This window comes from Aythya fuligula, chromosome Z, assembly GCF_009819795.1.
Source record: "Aythya fuligula isolate bAytFul2 chromosome Z, bAytFul2.pri, whole genome shotgun sequence".
Lineage (NCBI taxonomy): Eukaryota > Metazoa > Chordata > Aves > Anseriformes > Anatidae > Aythya > Aythya fuligula.
The window spans coordinates 80,452,623-80,468,480 of record NC_045593.1 but is presented as its reverse complement, the minus strand read 5'-3'; the positions used below and the strand labels follow the sequence as shown (position 1 = coordinate 80,468,480).

General features: G+C 35.2%; 1 protein-coding gene across 1 annotated transcript in view; it reads right to left on the bottom strand.

The window, feature by feature from the left end:
• Positions 1–14,030, bottom strand: part of RASA1 (RAS p21 protein activator 1) — a 46,343-nt gene extending 32,313 nt beyond the window's left edge. Inside the window, exons 1-8 of the mRNA XM_032205466.1 lie at positions 13,659–14,030; positions 12,262–12,411; positions 8,360–8,495; positions 7,439–7,509; positions 4,624–4,741; positions 3,590–3,621; positions 2,978–3,030; positions 2,141–2,291 (exon numbers count right to left, since the gene is read on the bottom strand). Coding sequence (XP_032061357.1) covers positions 2,141–2,291; positions 2,978–3,030; positions 3,590–3,621; positions 4,624–4,741; positions 7,439–7,509; positions 8,360–8,495; positions 12,262–12,411; positions 13,659–13,852 — 905 coding nt within the window. The 5' untranslated portion in view covers positions 13,853–14,030. The remainder of the gene's footprint in view (positions 1–2,140; positions 2,292–2,977; positions 3,031–3,589; positions 3,622–4,623; positions 4,742–7,438; positions 7,510–8,359; positions 8,496–12,261; positions 12,412–13,658) is intronic.
• Positions 14,031–15,858: the final 1,828 nt, after the last annotated feature.

The following is a 15,858-nucleotide window of genomic DNA, read 5'->3' as shown; positions in this document are numbered from 1 at the left end:
GATCACAAAAGTTACATTGTTTCCTGAAGTTCATGGGAAAATATGATTTTATTATATAGACAAAGTAATTTCTCCAATAAAAACACCATATATATGCTATATATTTTGACCCTCAAGTGGTCAGGCAAAAGACTCTGGATTGGCTATTATGTAGAGCTGATATGAAGATAATGAAATCAGGAAAGCCACCTCTTCACAACAGACTGCAACTACAGTCTATTAGTCATATTAATTTATAAAAAGATCTAAAAAATTTACATACACAGTGGTGGCAGCACATGGAAATGAGTAAGGTTAGTGGAAGAAACAGTCTACCTATGCAGCACAACAGTAGATGCCTGAGATGCACCCAGCACCATTTTCCCCATGATCACCCAGAACAACTCTGTCTCACATCTGAAATACAAGGAAACATGCTACTGCGTGCAGAGGGCACCAAGCTTCCAGTCCTGTGTCTGGATATTCAAACTACCTGAGAAATAAAACTTATTTTAAGTTTCCTTAGTATTCTTTAGATTTTTTTTTTGTATGAAAGATCTTGGACTATAATTTCAGAACTTAAGTGTAACCAACCCTGTGCAAATTAAGAGCAGATCGGTTGTATTCTATTTGATTTTTTCACATTGGTTACAATTACCAAAACTGCAAGAGAATAATATTTAAAAACAACTCTACTGCCAAGGATTTTTATTTTTATTTTTTAAAGATGAAGTCTAATAGTAGCACCAGAATTTAAAAGAGGTATCTGGCGAACACCTAATGAAACAGCTCAGTATAGAAAAGGTTAGACTACTGGAACCAAACAAGCATTTAAACAAACAGCAGCATTTCCCTTAAGCCAAAATTTTCAACTTGAGGACAAACACTAAATTTTCAGATAAGCCACAGAAGATAATCTGGAGGAAAGAGTTCTCCTGTGATAGATGTATTTCATATAGATACTTCAAGTGAATTCAGCATTGGGAAATTAATTTTCTGAAGTAATAACTTAATGCTGTAACTTTCTGAAGGTGTGCTATTTAATGCTGCAAAGCCATTTGAGACTAATTTGACTTCCACTAATTTGCTAATTAGTTTTACATCACCAGCGGCGAGGGCTTCTGGCCTACCATCCTCCTAATAAGCCATGTAACTACAGAATGGGCAGGAGCATTTACCTGCATGAAAAGCTGTCACTGCAGCCAGCTCAGTTTTCAATGAGGATGTCTGGAGGCCAGACTGATTAATGTACTCAGGCAGCCTGGGTGTGCGATATGCACAGATTCATAGGTTCCAATTGCTTAGCCTCACACCTTTGTCCATCACAAAATGTGAAAAAAATCCACAGTACTTCTTAGTTAGGAGACCTCAACATCTGAGAATGAGTGAGAGAAATTCTCTACTGGGATGAAGAATGCCCTGGTTCTAGGTGAACAAGATTAGAAAAGTTCTGATTGTGTGAAAAGATGGAGGTGAGCTATTACTACTGAGAAGTCTTACATCTACAAAAACTCTAAAAATATTATCACGGACAGAATTGCATTGATAGCTTTTCCCATGGAAATGGGTAATATCTCTTGTAATCTACTTTTCTTTTTGTACAGATTACTGTATTGTTGTACTACTGGCAAAATAAACACATTCTAAGTTTCCTCACTCTACATGAAGTCATCTGCAATTCTTACCAAAGTATCACTCAGACGTTATAATACCATTTAATAACTTCATCCAACAATTAAAGTGTTTTTTCCCTTACTGGCAAATATCCTCTTCTATTATTTACACTTCAAAATCTCTGCTGAATGTCTCATACAAAACTAACATCCTCTTTCAAATGGAGAAGAACCAACATTACAAATCGCAGCTTCCAAGACAGTACAACGTTTTCTTAATTACACCTCCACATATGATCCACAACTTTGTATGAAGAAACTGGTTTGCAGAAGAACAATTCGAAAAAAAAATGAATTTAAAAAAAGCTATGCTTCGGTTTCAAGAACTTCTCAGTCACAAGTAACTGTTAAGCAAGTTAGGTGAAACGCTGAGTATGCTGTTAAGAAAACTAAAGTCTTATACCAGTAAGTAATTATCAGGAACAAAGTATGCAGTTTCTTTACACAAGCATAAAGTACACACAAATCTTCTTATCATTAAAACTTACCTATTATAATATCTGCCTCCCATCATAAACTGATTGTTTGCAGTTGGACATATTTTAAATCGCTGAATATTTTCACTGGTCCGAAAATAAAGTGAATAATCACCAGGTGTATTATCTGAAGGTCTCACAAGAAAACTGCACACTTGACCAACTGAAAAGATATCACAATAGTGTTATTTACTGTTACTTTTCTTACAGTATTACTTATGAGCCCTCATCAAACCTGTTTCTGCATAAATTAACAAGAATTGCACACTTCAAGGAGAGAGACAAAGACTAGGAGGTAAATTCCAACACAGATTCCAAATCAGACAAAGTAATGTTAAACTGCCAAAGTTAATACAAATTGATTTAGCTGCAGCTGGCTACCTACCTACCTAAGAACATTTAAAAAAAAAAAAATGAGGTGTTTTCAAAAATTAATGGTGTTTGTTCTTACATTTGAAGTATTCTGTTTAACAGCATGGGTCAAAAATGTTCATGTTTTCATTTAAAGAAATACTTCGTCTACAAAAAGACCCTTTGGGTCCATAACTTTTTTTTTTTTCTGAGAAATATTATATTACCAGCCCATAATATTTTTTAATACATGTATTAATCAAAAAGAATTTCACTCTTTCACTCAAAATTTTTAAATTATCTGTATTTGAGAATTTAAATACACTTGACATTCATAGAAGTTTTATTTCAATGTAGTATTCTATTGCAATAACAACCAGAGTCTGGTCAAACTAAGACACTCCTAAGTTCAAACATAAAAGCAAGTTTTGCCACAAATTAAGATAAATAGGATTGCTTTGTGCTATTTGACTACCACTATACCAGAAGTGCAAATACCTGTCATCAGCAAATTGTAAGCCTCTTGTTTGGAGATCTTCCCATGGAACCATCTTAACAAAGATGAAGAGAAAAATTAGAAAGCAAGACTACAAGCTCTCTTTTTTTTGGTTGTGATGGCATCCAAGGCACCTATGGACTGATCTGTATTTAAGAAGACCTAATACACAGGCAGGTAAGATTATGCTGCTTAATGCATAATGTTCTACCAACAGCATGAAAAAGCTAAGATTAACAGATTCATTATTGTGATGGTACTTTGCTCTCTCCAGCATTTATAGTTGAGCAGATCTGAACAGGTTACCTCTGAAGTACACACAATCCTAATGAAATACTCCAATGTGCATATTTTGGCTGTTAAGTGATCATACAGGGATTCATTGATGATTTTAGCAGTGCAAAATCCCTTAATTATAGGCTTGAGACTTGCAAGACTTTCATGTCAATTACCTGTGCATCTTTAGCAGTTAATATAGAAATATTTTTTTCCTAACACAAAAAATCAGTATCTTCTGTTCATCTTCCCAAAAGTCTGTAAACTTCAGCTAGAGGTTTCCAATCAGTTATTTTATGATTTGTTTTTAATTTAAAAAAAAAAATAAAAATCCTTACATTTTGCCTTCATGTGGATCTTCTTCTCTTCCCTAATGAGAAAATTAACATATTAAGTGCATGAAAACAGTACAAATTAACCTATGAAGTTTATTTTCTGAACTAAGACCTTCTGTAGAAAAAAAAAAAAACACATTATGTAGCCTAAGATATTTTGAACTAAAGGGCTTATTGCACCTCTGTGAAAGTTTTCCTCTTCATTCACAAAGTGAAAATTCAGCCAAAATACAGTATTTTAGAGGATTTTATTTGTTGTGTTTCAATCCTTTCTTTAGAGACAGTAAGTTTTAAAACTCAGCTTTCCTAAGGTTAACTTCACCACTGATATAAAAGTCTCCAGTTTAATATTCTAGTAATACCAGTTCAATTTAGCCATTCACATTGTCACTTGGATCTGTAAGAAGCAGCTGCAAGTAACTCCACTAACAGCAATATACCTGTGCTGCACAGGAAAACATCCAAAGCAATGCTAAACTTTAAGAAAAAAAATAAAAAGCTCTTGCTTAGCAAGTCCTTTAAACTGTCTCTTCTCTTGCAGTAAACTCTGTTTTAAACCCTGCAGGTCACCTGGTTAACTTCTCGAGTTAGCATATACCCTTCCAGGTACAACTAATTCACTAACACTTTCTAGGTATTGACCTTAAAAGAAAGACCTGCCACAACATAAAACCATACCCTGTACACAGTTTGCCACAAAACATTCACAAACATAAAACACAAGTGCAATAATATGACCAGCAGATTCTTTACAAAGACAGCTGAGTTCATGGAACTGCTTAGCGAATTTGCAGTACCATTCATTTGTATTTCTTTGGACAACATGTGAGTAAGTGCTTTTTTGATACTGAATAGGGTTTAAATGTTTTTCATAGTTTTTTTTAAAACCACTAGATCCAATTACTAGGCTCAGAAAAAAATCATATAACTGAAAATGAGGCAGTTAAGCGTCACTGATTTCAGTATTTTACATGTATTTATTTATATGCACACACATAGAGATATATACACAAAGATTTGAATATAAAATTACTTACCACTTCTTCTACCAGGTCTTCTACAATAAGACCTTGTTCATCAGTACGAAGGTTTGTAACCCACATCCAGCCATCTTCCAATTCATTATGGACAATAAACATGTCTCCTTTAAGGAAACTAAAGAGAATTACAGTAATAACAAAGTTAGAAATATAATCACAATACAAGCTTTAATGAACACAATGAATTCTTGAGCAGAATTTCAGCAAAACATTTGAGATAATCTGCTTATGAAAATACATTGATATTCCAAGCATACCGTGTGTATTTTTCTCATGGTTTAAGTGGCTATCATATATGAATATTTATATTTCTTTAATTTACATTCAAAATGTAATACATATTTAAATTCTGTCAACTTTAAAGTGTACTAACAATGCATAAGACAGAAATAACACAACAGTATTAGAAGATAGTAATACTTTCATTTTTTCAAGATGGACCAAATATAAAACACCAGTAAAGCAATTAAAATGCCATTAATAGTCTGTAAGAAAATAACACTCCTTTCATTGAAATTTAATCTAGCATAACAGAAGCCTGTGGAACATCTGTTATTTATGTTCTCACACAGGAAAACAAGTGCTACGAAGAGAGTATAGAATAGTTACTGGAAAAGCCATGGCATCATCTACAAGAAAAGCATAAATAAGAAGCATTAACGTGCCTAAGGGAGCTTCATTACTAGAAGGTTTGGGTAAGTTACTCCTTAAGTTATCCCAAACTCAGGTCACACATAAGCATTTCACTGTAGCATAGCAGGACTTCTCAATCAAGTCAGATGATGCATCAAGGGTACAGGAAGTATCTACATGTATAAGACACTGAAGTTCATTAACTACAAATCCAGTCCAAAATTACACAGCAAATTTCAAAGAACATTTCTCTCATTTGAGATGGCTACCAAAAAAGACATTAAGATCGTGCATAAAGCCAACAGCTAAAATAAAAAAGCCTAATGGAACATGGAATTAATTCATCTGCTAATGAACCTAAGCTGTAAGAATGGGTGGTGGCCAGCAAGAGCACCCTACATCAGCTCTATTATGAAGAACTAACTACACGGTAAGTTGCTGCATGGATGATATGCTGAAATTAATCCTGCAATGCTATTAACTTTAATATCCTCATCAGTATTTACAAAGTTTTCGGTCAGGATTCACTGAGTCACAGAGTACATTTATTTGACCCAGAACAAACTGAGAACTTTGTTCCGGGCAATGCCAGGAACAGAATTATTTTAACCATGATCTCATAAGCCTATCACAAAGCTCTGCATTTCAGCTGTATCCTGGAACAGGGAGAAAAGGTATTATTTGCTATCACAATAAAAATTGTAGAAAAGTAACAAAATGTTTTTCTCCTGTAAGTTAAGTTCAGTAAGCACGTACTGGACTTGACTGGTATTTTTATTCTTACATGTAGTAAGAAGTTTTATTTGAAATGTATAACTAGAGTTCCCTCCTTGCCTTACCACCCTCTTCTTCTCCTCCCCTGCTTAGAAAATCATCACCTCAATGATAAATATCATCACAACATTCCTTAAGGAGGTCAGGCTGGATTAGGCTGTGAGCTGTGCAATAAGTTTCCACCCTAACGAGGATATAAAGCTCTTATATCTTTTTCTGTATTGCTGGATATTAGAATAGTTCAGTTGAAAAGGACCTAAAAGGTCATCAAGCCCAACTGTATCTTAGATCAATACTCCTAAAAACAAGCCAATTCCCAATTCACTTGGAATGTTAAATCAGCTTGTGAAACCAAGACAGTCTCATGAGACTAAAAATCAGTGCAAACTTCTTTGAAACCCTCACACTTTTCTATTTGAAAAAAAAAAATAATCTAGTATCACAGGAAAGCATTATCACTCCAAGTAATTAGCATATGCTGTTCTATTGGAGATGGAACTGTTGGATTTGTTTCCTTCCCACATATGCAGAGTATCATGAAAAATCAAGAGGTGCACAGCACACAGACAATACTGAAGAAATTCTTCAGCTATCAATGTTAGAAAGGAAATGAGTAACAGTGTAACAAAGTTATGATAAACCAGCACAGTTCAGTAACCTTTTAAAATCTTAAATTACTAGAGATTACACATTGAAATATCATTTGTTCAATAGAGACTTTTTGAAAGGAGAAGGGGAAGAGAAAGGAAGCAAGAAACATTTTTGCTTTACTTGAAGAATAGACAAGCAATGAGAACAAAGTAACAGCCACAGGAAACAAAAGTTTCCAAGCACAGACAACAAAATACATACTAGCACATCAGAAGCCTTTGTTTCTTTAATGTCACTCCTTCTTTCTTAGTTCAAAAAAAGGTACTAAGTATGCTAGTTTCAAATTTTTAGGTAGTCAACCATCACATTCTCTTTCTGGTGGGAAGGATTACTTTGGCTTGAACTATTTATCTGCTATTAGCTACTTCCTATACACAATTAAGGGAAAAAGCAGCCTAAAACATTTATTTCAAATATTCGTGAGACACTTCTGCACAGAATTTTCTCATACACAAATTTGCCCTCTTTAAGAAAAATATAGGCCTTTATACAACTTACTGGAGAAACATAATTAATTTTAGTTCTAACAATCTAATGCAACTTCCCGTACAACACAAAGTAGCATACAGAGAAAAAAAAAGTGTTACTGTTATATCCAACAACAACAAAAACAGAGAAATCATCCTTTAAGCTAACAATATCATACTGGAAAAAGAGATGTTCATATTGCACATGAATGTATACTTAAATCCTTGTTAGTATCTATACATACTCGGAGAATCTCAGAACTGCTACTACCTATATTAAAACATACCTTATTTCATCAGTTTCTGGCACTTTGGTGTAAGGCAGAATTGCTCGAACTCTCCTTCTGTCCTCCACAGGCTACAATTTAAAAGAGAGCAAAAGTAACACTTTTTTCACTGCCTTGTAACTCCTCTCCCCAATACTGTGCTATTCTGAAGAAAAGGATTTGTAATGGTCACCTATATCCCCCCCGACAGCATTAAATTTTCCAAGCTTAAAACCACTAAGAATACAATTCGTACACTTACAGGTAGAGAGTTCTCACTTTGTTTCGTTTTGTACCATGAAAGATAATGTACATTCTCATCTTGAAAATACTTTGCTAATAAGCTAATTCTCATGGAAGTATAAATCTGAAGTTTCTTCCAATTACAATGGAAATTTAAAGAACTTGAACTATCAGAAACATTTTTAGGTTTTAAGTTTTGTTTGCATGGTTTTAGTGATGAGAAATTGAAAGATGCCCCATTTTCAGAAACTTTGATTATCCACAGTATGAATATTTGGATATTTTTTTTTTAGATACATAAAATATCACAAAACAATAAAGGTTGGCTGTATTACAGTGGTACTCCTTACTAGCCAAGAACTACATACATGTATTTTCTTGTTTATGCCTATCCACCTGCAATGCTATTGCTACTTTTGGAGACAACAGCAATACCCAGTATCTAGCTTTCATTAAAAAAACAACAACAACAACAACAACAACAAAAAACACTAAACAGCATTTTTTTAATCATTATTTTCCATCAGTAAGAATGCTTTTTTAATATATTCCTTATACCTCATGATATGTTGAACCTATGTAGGATGCTCAGGAGCTTTCTGCAGTGATTTTTATTCTCCAAAGAAAACTATGAGTACTGATTAACGATACCAAGTAAATGGCTCTTAAAAATATTACTGCAAAAATGTTACTACTTACCTCTGGAGGTGCTACTGGAAATAATAGCTTTTCCCCCTTCAACAAACAAGACACATGACTGTAATAACCAATTAAGTCTGAGAGTGAAGCAAAGCGACGTCCACCAATGTAATAGTCTCCACACATGGCAATAATCCTGTTAATAAAAAAAAGGAAGCTTGACATAGGTAAAACGAACCATCTGTAGAAAAAAATCCCCTTTTTTTTTTTTTAAAAGCAAAAGGAAATTAGGTAATGTTGAAGTTTTAAAGCAGAATATCTACATTCAATAAAATACCGTATTACAACCTCTCTGTACAAAGATGTACAAACCTTAACTAATGGGTATTTCACCTGAAATTACTTATGTCTGTAAAGAAAGGGGAAAAAAAAAGACAAAATTTGCTACAACTAAATGAAGTAAACTAAACAGAAAAATGTAATTAGTGTCCTGGAAAACTGACAGGGTGCTCTAGTAGATGCAACAACAGTACCATGTGTATCATGCAGGACATAAATACATGTATGTATTTAATAAAGTATCAAATTATTTTCATAATGAAGACTGAACTTGATTATAGAATGCAGAAAATTCAAACACCTTCAAAAATAGTCATTTTCTTGCAGTTAATTTGCTATCCATGCTGAAAATTAAGAAATTACTTTGGAATAATTAAAATATCTCCTTATACTTATTTTTTAAGATCTGTATTTGCTAATTGTTAGGGAAAGGCTTATGGAACATTTTCAGTATTTTAATACACAAAGAATTCTTTTAAAAAAAGTTTGTTTTATTCTTTCAAGGCTGTGTTTTCCCTAAAATACAGATTCATGAAAACACTGTCATACAAAAAATGGAAGGTACCACATCTGTTCTCATTGCTATTCCATACAAATTCTAAAAGCAGTCAAAAATAACTGATCTAGGCAAAAGGATTAACAGTATCAAAAGCATTCCTGCTATAACCAAGAATCATTTAGAAATGTAAAGAAGTACTTAATTTGAAGCAACCAGTGTTTTTGACCAGATAATCCAAAGAAACAACAGGAAGTATGTAAATTGGTGGCATCAACTGGACCTGAGTTTTTCCAGCAATGCAGATGTGACAGCTGCCCTTTGTTAACAGCTCACTCACATTCTTACAGGGCTATCTAGAAAGCAGCTGGGAGCAGGGAATAGATGCTGGCACAGGGACTGAACCGCTCATTCAGTCACACAAAGTGAAAAGGAGACGCTCATCTATATAAAAGTTATCATTTCTGGTACAACCATTAAACATCATCTGTTTTTATAAAGCCTGCAGCTTCCAATAAATTGTGTCACAGGTAGAAAAGCCCTCCTATTTCTCTCCAGAATTCTTGTTGCAGATTGTTGGAATCCTTTCTAAAATATCTTATGGTACACCTTTACAAATGGAAGTCTAAGTGTATATATACTGCTTTTGATCAACTGAGAAAAATATATGAAATAAAGTACAAAAATAAACAGATTATTAACACAGTAAGCAGATTTTGCTTATTAAGGAAAAACTTAAAATCTACGAACTCATCTTAATTCTCTCTCCAGTCTCCAGAAGAGGTAAAAATTATCTCAAGAATATTTCAAAATAAATAATAATACAAAGAATAAACGTATCTGAATCTTCTCAGTATTCCACTGCTAATCCCTTTACAATGTTTGGGCACAATTCAAAAATAAAAAGAAAAAAAATTCAACTGCCACAAAACTTATCTCTCATCCAAAAATGAGTATATTACTTATCTGCAGCTTCTTTCTTCTGTTTTTACTCCTGTTTTCTTTACCAGGTCAGTAATCTCATACACTAATAAAATTCTTTCTTCTCAGGCTGTTCTTTGAGCTGAATTATTTCTCCCAAACAATAGTGTAAAATCTAAATGAGGGTGAATCTTCAGAGATGAAATCTGAAGTTTTTAAGCATGTAGCAATGAAATAGAGAGTCAAATAACAATGTAACTTTAAAGGATTTAGACCAGATCTTTTGGCATATTTTCGGCAAGATTCCTTGGTGAATTACTCCATAGAGATTAGGTTCTTATTGAAATACAGAGTTTCAGATTATTATTTCAAGCATGAACAAAAACTTTCTTGGAACACAGAGCCAATGTATACAGAAAGACTTCTGTAATCCCAGAAAATCCTGAAGGGCAAGACTAGAAGACAAATATTGTCCTTTACAATATTTGGTATCATGCAAAAAAAAAATGTATCACTTCTGTGAAAATAAATTGTTTTAATAGATCCATATGCTACCCATCAATCACACGGTACCCAAGCATTTTCACCCAAAACGCTGGGATTTTTAGGGAAATAACTGTGGGAAATAATACTTGTAGGAAACAAAAAGAGGAAGATTGTTTAGCAATGACATTTTCACCCATTTCTGGTAGATTGCAATTGGCAAAGATGAAGCTCTGGTGGAGAGAGCACTTTTACTTTGTGGGAGACAGATGATTAATCCCTATGTTTGTTTGAAATTACATCAACTGACATTGTTACGTTTGACAATATTCTTGAGCATAGCACCTGACTTTTTATTAAGAAAGAAAAAATACATTCAGCAAATGAGATTGAAATGTGTCCAATCTCTGAAAAACAGTATCAACAAAACACAAATTAATTTCCTTGGTATGTTTTATGGATCTTAGAATGAAAGATTATTTAAGCTTGGGAAACACACTAGGGACCCTTTCCTTAGGGAATTGGAAACTGTTGGAGAACATTTTCTACCTGAGATGCCAGCAACACTTGGTGGGCATGAACCAATATTCAAGTGCCCTGAGGTTGGCTTCAAGAGCCTAAAGTTATTAAAAATAATGCAGGACTGTAGAGCAGTACTAGAAAGAAAACATAAATATAGCTTAATTTTCTGCTACTGCTAGACAGGTACCAGTTCCCAACAGAGTATCAATACAGCTGAAAAGCTGGAATTGTTAGCTCAGATAGCAAGATGCAAACATGAGATACTATTTGTGTGCTACACTGCCTGAATTTAGTGGAATTATGAGCTGATGCCTATGCTAGATCAGGACCTCTGAAATACATCTCACCTCACAGCAGACACATGCAAAAGCTCCCTACATTTGTATACCACAGACATAGTGGCTCATACGTTGGTATCCTGGATAATTTGCTTTCAGAAGTTGAAGAGTTTAGTTTGTGTTTGTTTCTATCAAGACCACTGAGAAAGGTTTCTACTACTGACAAAGAAACTTTCCTTCCTCTTTCGCCAATATTTTTTCTACTCTATTTGGTGAAGGTGAATGTTACACTACAACACAATACTTGCTAACTAACATTCATGCCTGTCTCAGAATACATCTCATTTACACTAATGAATAAATGAACTTACTAATATACACAGCTTGCCAATAGTGAAATAATCCTAGTTACAGTTTTGTATAAAGGCCTATTTGTATTTAGAACAATTAATTCTAACATGTACTGAAAGCTGTTTCAAGCAAACCCTTTGATTGTTAAATACATAATCTCTTCATTTCTTCTCGTTATTTTCTTAAAATTAAGGAAGCAATCATACTTGCTAGCACTTCGACATTGAAGTCTGTTCTGTGAGCTAAAAACGAGTTCTGAGAAACAGTCCCAAAACAGTCTCTGTGGCTGACTAATGGAACCTGCATGTTACTTTAAGTCTATTAACAACAACTTCAGACAAGCCTCTCTCTACTGAGGGTTTCCTTTTATTTTTGTTCTTTAACCTATAAAGTGATTCTTAAGTAGTGTATTTTAAAACAACTAAGCACAAGTTAAAAGCGGTACCATGAAAGACTAAAAAGACAAAAATATTATAATAGTGGTTATTGCTGTCAGTACTGTGTTCTAAAAAAAAAAAAAATAAATAAATAATAATAATACAGTATTTTAAGAGAAAACATTTAATTCTCACCTAAAATGATTGACATTTGTTTTACTAAGGAATGAAAGCACAAATGAACCTGGTCTCCGATCACTCTCTCGAATAAGGTAGCTTCCAGGTTTTCCCGCCTGTCGAAGACGTTCTTCTGCAATTGTTCTGTCAAGTTTTCCATGATACCACCTGAAAAAAAAAAAAATTACAAGGGGTGTCCTTAGAAGTTAACATTTTCATTTATTCTTACAGAACATATCTGAGACCAAAGCAAGCTTTCAGTTGGAACTGATATCACTGTGATCTTTTCCTGCAAACAAAGTTACTACATATTTGCAGGTGCAACCTCCCAGTAAGTGCTTTTAAGACAGCATAGATTTCAGATAACCAAGTAACTCGCATTTTGAACCATCCCATGGGGCAGAAGCTCTAAGTATCATCTTTTCCTCTTTCCCCAACTCACTTGTTTTAAATAAACAGAAGTGGAGGTGACTTCTGACTTGAATGAAGACTGTTGTGTTTTAAGCCTGCCTGGGCTTCAGTTCAGGCTGGAGTTTCCTAAAACACGAACTGTAGAAGTGATTTGTAACAGCCTTTCCTTAGCTCACACACACAGATATCCTGGTAGCAAAGCCTGCATCAAACTGGAGTGACAGCAGACACCAGACCACCATCCAGTCCCAAAAGAGCCCTTCCTAAACACAATTCATACCCTATAAATTAAAAGCAAGTACAGATGTGTGGCAAGTCACTGACTGCTGAAAATGACAAAAGCGCACTTCCATCTGTAAAGTAAAAGTAAGACTTAACAGCAAAGCATTAATTAGCATTACCTCAATTCTTTTTATTTACATAGCTTTTGTCAGAACTCTTATTCGATCCCAAATGATTAAGCATTAGGTTTAGCACTAAAAAGAAAAAAAAAAAAAAGAGCAGCAATGGAGAGAGTAATTGAAATATACAAAGTCAAGTGGTGTTTCTCATCACTTTGTACAAGGAAAAACAACTGTGCCATTTACAAAGCTGCAGCATGTTCTGGAGCTACATAACGTAACTTATTAGGTCTGCATCTATCAACTCACTGTGCTTAGAATTAACCTTTAATCTCCACGTTCAAGAAAACATCCGTTTTCATACTATCACTGTTTTATAGTATTTACATCATTTACTACTTCAGTCACCTACTGATTCTACCTGTTTGTGTAGATCTCTCATGCTATAAAAAAAAAAAATGCATTTTGGAACAGATATGAAAATTAGCTCTTTAAAAAAAAAAAAAAAAAATACAGCGGGGCTGTTGATAAAATCTGGCCGGATACACTTTTTGTATGAAATGGAAGCAAAATCAAAAGTTTTCTCTGAGGGCTTGCCTCAGAATGAAAAGCAGATAAGCTGTACAGATAAGCACTACGTGCACCAGCGTCGATACTGTTTACCCTGGCAAAGCTGTGCTCTTGCTGGTGTAGCTCTCCTTGCTTCTCTTTCTTCCTCGTCCTGATGGAAACAAGCTAAACCAGAAGAAGTGCTGCTTTGTCTGTCCAGCCGTACCAGCCAGGTTACCCAGATGTGCCTCACCACATTCCAGAGCAGCACAGCCTCCTCGCTGCTGGCAGGAACAGCCAGCTCGCATACGGTCTGCGCTGCCCCATCCGGAGAGCTCAATGGGAAACAAAAACAAAATCAGGAGTCTGTTTTGAGCTCTCTAGGATGAAATATCCTGCTTGTCGAAGGGCATGTCGGTGGCTTGAACCCAAGGCTGTGTGTTATGAGCACACATCACAACTGGGCTTTGCTCGTCTGGATAGACTGGCTTTCTTAACACAGAAAAACTCCCCGGAGACTCGAGAAACCTTCCTGATCAAGAAATTCTTTGAAACCAGCATTCCACGGAGCCTATTTTAAACTAACAATAGGCTCACTACGCTTTTATTTGTTCCTATTTATCACCCACTCAAGAAAAATAATCTGGGCTCTGTTGAGGGACACATCGTGTTTCAATGCCAGGCTTAAAGGCATGCCTTTAAAATGGGGCAAGTGGGAGTGCTGATAAGAATGCAAATTGCTTATAAAAATATATTAGGAAAACAAAACAGCAGAATTACAAAATATATATATATATATATCAATGTTTTTGAGGGGGACTGTGATTTCTTACAATGATAGTCAGCAATACAGCACAAACCTGGGTGCCAAAATTTTAAGACCTGAAGCTCTAAACAAAGAGGACGCCCTCCCTGCTAGTTGGTGTATCACACACAGTGGAGACTGCCTCCCCAGCGTGAAACAAGATATACTTACTGTCCCATTCAACAGTTTTGTTCCTACCTCAGCTGAAGATAGGTCGTACTAATTAAGGGATAAGCAAGGCTAAACAATGTTTGTCCCCTTATCTCAGAAAAGGGTTGTTTTCTAAAATAAAGCTGCCTGTTCAATGCCACTGAGCACACACATACTTGAAATACTTGCAGCTGACACAAAGTACAGTTGTATTCTGCAGTTCACTATGCATTAGTGCAATGAATAAACTACTCCACACCAGGAGCTACAAAAACACGTGTTAACCCTGAACTTCACTAGCAGCTGATGGGAAGGCGAGATACAAATGTCAGTAGAGCAGAGTCAATACTCAGCAACGATAGCAGAAAACAGCTCAAGTGATATCCTCAGGAAGCCTCTGTAGATAGCACACATCTTTAGAAAACAGGATACACACTCAAGTACAAGCTTTCAAGATACCATTAGAGTAAGCAAAATGCTTGTCGGGAAATAACTGCATTTTTCCAGACTCAAGTTTCATCACTAGAGAACCACTTTACTCAAACAATACAGCGCAGAAGAGTGCTGGAAGGCTTCAATGTTAAAAGCGCACATCTTACACTTCACCCAGCTCTCACCTGACTTCGGCATTAATACGAAGATGCACTCTGCAAGTTTTCTGCTTTACCTTAGAGCAGTTTAATAGAAAATAGCGAAGAACGTTTTATAAAACTGCCACGCTTGATTTCATTTACAGATATCAAGTGCTCAATAAAGTATTGTAAGTATTATCTTTCTTAATACTTGCTAAGACTTCTTTTTTTTTTTTGATTCAAAATACACCCACAGATCAACTTTTCTTTCAATACTGACCAGGTTACTGATCACAAATTCACACTACTGAAAAATACTAAGATCATTTATGGTGTGTTATCAGATATAAAGGAATATCCACCCAATAATCAATGCTAGCCAAAGAAAAAGTGCATCAGAAATACCTGAACTGCAGAAGCAGTCCTACTCATCGTAATTGCACCAGAGAACAAAGAGCACAGAGCACTCTGAAGGATGGGACCAGTCTGAAATAAACTCCAGATTCTCTGCCTTTAACCCTCAATCAGGCATCTCTGTGAAGCCTGCAAAACATGTAAGTAAAATCCACCTTTTCCTCTCAGACGACTCCGCAACATTGTGAACTCTATAGGTCAAGGTCAACAGTTCCAGCATTTTTGCAGCCAGAACAGCTTCAGATTTAATGTGCACACAATTAGAAGCAACATTTAACGTGACGTCTTAACTTTCTGTCCAATATAGCCGCCTCACAGAGGCCAAATGGGGTCCTAGTTGCAGAGCAGCACGTTTATTAAGGGTTTGGATAGG